Source organism: Austrofundulus limnaeus, unplaced genomic scaffold (genome assembly GCF_001266775.1).
Source record: "Austrofundulus limnaeus strain Quisiro unplaced genomic scaffold, Austrofundulus_limnaeus-1.0 Scaffold402, whole genome shotgun sequence".
Classification (NCBI taxonomy): Eukaryota; Metazoa; Chordata; class Actinopteri; order Cyprinodontiformes; family Rivulidae; genus Austrofundulus; species Austrofundulus limnaeus.
Window position 1 is genome coordinate 492,628 of NW_013952804.1, and position 3,540 is coordinate 496,167.

The 3,540-nt window shown below is 40.7% G+C and overlaps 1 protein-coding gene across 1 annotated transcript in view; it reads right to left on the minus strand.

The window, feature by feature from the left end:
- Positions 1-751: 751 nt before the first annotated feature.
- The window catches only part of niban2b (niban apoptosis regulator 2b), a gene marked incomplete at its 5' end in the record, with an annotated part of 45,391 nt that continues 42,602 nt past the window's right edge, over positions 752-3,540 (minus strand). Inside the window, 1 exon segment of the mRNA XM_014023995.1 lies at positions 752-2,431. Coding sequence (XP_013879449.1) covers positions 1,425-2,431 — 1,007 coding nt within the window.

The following is a 3,540-nucleotide window of genomic DNA, read 5'->3' on the forward strand; positions in this document are numbered from 1 at the left end:
GCTCCTTAAATACATTAAATTACTCCTCATTATAATATTCACATCTTTGACTACAGGAAAAAAATTAAATCAATCATACCATCTACAKTATACATTTTAGACTGAGTCTTCACATGTAGTCACATTTTAGTGTCCATTTGTCCATATTCTTTAATTCACTTTGTTTCTAGTTTTAGTCCTTTTATTTTATTTGTTCCCTCCTGATTCTAGCCTGAGACCGTTCTTTTGCTCTAATCCAAATGGTTCCATGTCCAAATTATTGTTTTTTTTGGTTTGTTTTTGTTTTTCTTTTAACAACCTTGCCTCACATGTTTACATTATTTTAAGTTAAATGTTCATTTATGTGTACCTTTGTTTCCTTCAGCTTTTTTGCAGGCATAATCAAATTGTTTCTTAATTTCCTGCTAGTGTACCTGATAACAACAGATGGTTCAAATGTATCTGATCTACAGATGGAAATGTCCTCAGGTTAGATGTGAATGTCTTTATTTTGTAAAAATAAAAAAGTCACTACTTATTTGTTATATTTTGCTAACAGAAAATAAAATACCATGTATAAAAAACATCACCTGCTTGTCTTTGGTTGATAAAAGGTCATTAATGCTGCATGGATAGTAAAAATCATTCAGGGTTGTTTTCAAGCTTGGAAGAATGTTTGAATGAAACTCCTTTTTGAAGAAAATGATGCTTTCTGATTGGTTCTTGCCGACCCATCCCTGTCTCTCATTCATCAACAAAAAGGACCAACTGATCAGTGTTTTTGAATAATGATTTATTATCAATAGGTTTGATTTGTAACAAGAGAAAAATAATTCTAAAAAAAGACAAAATAATAATGGGATGCACAATAAATAATGTGAAAAAAATAATCAGTAAACACGTTCATGAAATGGTTTAAAAAGCATGTAAAATGACAGTTTGGTGGTTTGTTGATCTTTCTGATTCATAAAATAGTGTTGTTCTTAGAAAGGCTATAAAAGTGAAATATGTTGAGTGAGACAATTCATTTATCACTTCAGACATTTTATAAGTCATGTAGCTCACAGAGGCCAGCATCAAGCAGAAAATAATACTAATAATAATAATCTGGACCTGTTTTTATGCTTTCACACTTGGTCAGAGCAGCTCAATAACCTGAGTTTCCAACAACCCTATAAAGTAAAAAAAAAAAGCTGACTGCTGTAGAAAGCTTGATGAAACAAACTAAATCAACAATAATTTCACCAGTGGCACAATCAAAAGTCCTGATCCGTGTTTCTAACCCACCAGTTGGACCCCATTGTGCTCGTATTCTAAGTGGAAAGAAAATATTTAGGGGACCTCTAGGCTCATGTGAGGGTCTGAAAACGACCCCCTGCTGTGAAAACTGAAACAGGAAATGGTTAAAATGACATCAAGTGTCCTTTATGGTTAAAACAGATTCATCACTGCTCTCTGCTCCAATCCTCAGGCTGTCCGTTTGCCACCACGCCTGTCTCCTCCTTCACAGAGGGCTCCTCCGAGGTCTGTGGCTGAGGTCTGTAAGAGGACGCCTCCTCTTCCTTCACCTCCTCGTTGGTCGGAGACTGGAAGCCGCTATCATCGTGTGGAGGTGGGGCGGAGTCAGCTGCTGGCTCTGGGGGGTTTTCTGGAGCGGCTGCAGATGGTAAATCTTCAGTTAGAAGTGTTGGAGCTGACTCCTCTGACTCCTCCTTGTTGTGGGGTGGTTCCACCTCCTCTGACTCCTCCTTGTTGTGGGGTGGTTCCACCTCCTCTGACTCCTCCTTGTTGTGGGGTGGCTCCACCTCCTCTGATTCCTCCTTTCCCACTGGCTGGCCAACTTGCTCCTTCTGGTCCATGGCAGACTCTGTGCTGGATTCAGGTTCCAGCGGGGCGTCCTCACATGGCTCCTTCAGGACAGGACCAGGAGTTGTTTCAGCAGCTTCATTAAGAGGAGGTGCTAATGGGACAGACTCCTGTAAGACCTCCTCCTTCACCACCACTGGCTGATTGTTTTCTCCCTGCTCCTCTCCTCCTGCAGCTACATGAAGCTTTGAGACGACCTGAGTCTGCAGCTCTGCGTTGCCTGCTCCCTCCTTCAGGGTGGACCCGCTGGACAGTTTGGGCTCAGCAGAGGAGGACTCCTCAGCGTTCTCCTCCATGATGACGGCCACGCTGGGCACCTCTAAGCACGACTCACCAGGGAGAAAGGCGGAGCCCTCCTCCTGGATCATGGACACCACCTGCTTCATCCGTCTCCTCTTTGACTCTGCACTGTTGGCATCAGCCTCCTCTCCCGGTTCTCCTGCCTCCCCCTGGGCCGCTCCGTACGTCTCGGCCCAGTCAATGGACGGGTTTTCCCCCAGCAGGTGGAGGCTGGGGTCGCTGTTGCTGAGGACAATGCTGTCCCTGTACAGGTTGTGTCTCCTCTGGACTGCTGCCTCCTTCACAGCTGCAGACAGAAGAAACGTTGAGGTTTAGTGGGAGGCAATGTTTTTTTTTTTGTTTGTTTTTCTTTCAAAATCGTCATTCTGTATGAAAAAAACAAGTGTTTTCATGTGGAGCAGACTCTAACAGAACCATTGACAGGATATGTGAAACACTTTGATGGTTCCTGACAATAAACTATTACAATAATGCCTTTTCCACAAGGGACACTTAGTGTAGTGTCKGTACGGTTCGGTACGGTTACAAGCCATTTCCATTAGACCRGATTCAAGGAACCGGTCTTTTTTTTAGTACCTACTTCATTGTGGTTCCAAGCGGCCCCACTTGACACCAAAATGCAATGTTCGTCACTGATTGGCTAGTGGGTGGAGTCACTGGTTGCGTCTAAGCTGCTTTTATAAGACAACTCAAGAAGCCATTTTTTCCAATTGTAGTAGTGACATTAGTCGTGATTCCAWACAATTTTAATTCAAACTTTTGTGAATTTTTWAAATTTCAAAAGTTATTCATCAAATGTGTTTCCATCTCTCATTTTGCCCATTAAATTTTTTTCGAAAAACCCAAAAACCACCTCCACCGACCTCCCAAAACACACCCACTGGAACCAGACTGGAACGTCAATGGAAAAGTACCCAAACTGACCCATTCCGACACTRACCGTACCAACACTACACGGAGTGGCACTAGTAGGAAAGGGGCATAAAGCTACCTGTATTATAAATCAAATACACTGAATATGTTATGCAACAGACACTTAAAACAGTTAAAACTCTCTTTGACTCAYCTTGTTTGAGGGAAAATTTAACCAAACTTTGTTAATCTTGTAATTTTACTAGTATGAATATGATGGATATTTTAATAGTCACCACTGACTTGTGAGAATGTTGTGGATTGGAGGAACRGTATTTAAAATGGTTGTAATATAAGTCTATAGATTGATCATACAAGATATTTGCAGCTGTGGAGGACCAAAACTGACAGAATTAAAAATACAAGAAATATATAAAAGGACCAATGAATAAATAAATAAATACATTTAAAATGCAACAATTACATTTAAAAACTGAGAACTTTACCTCATGTTTTATAATTTATTTGAACTTTATATTTATT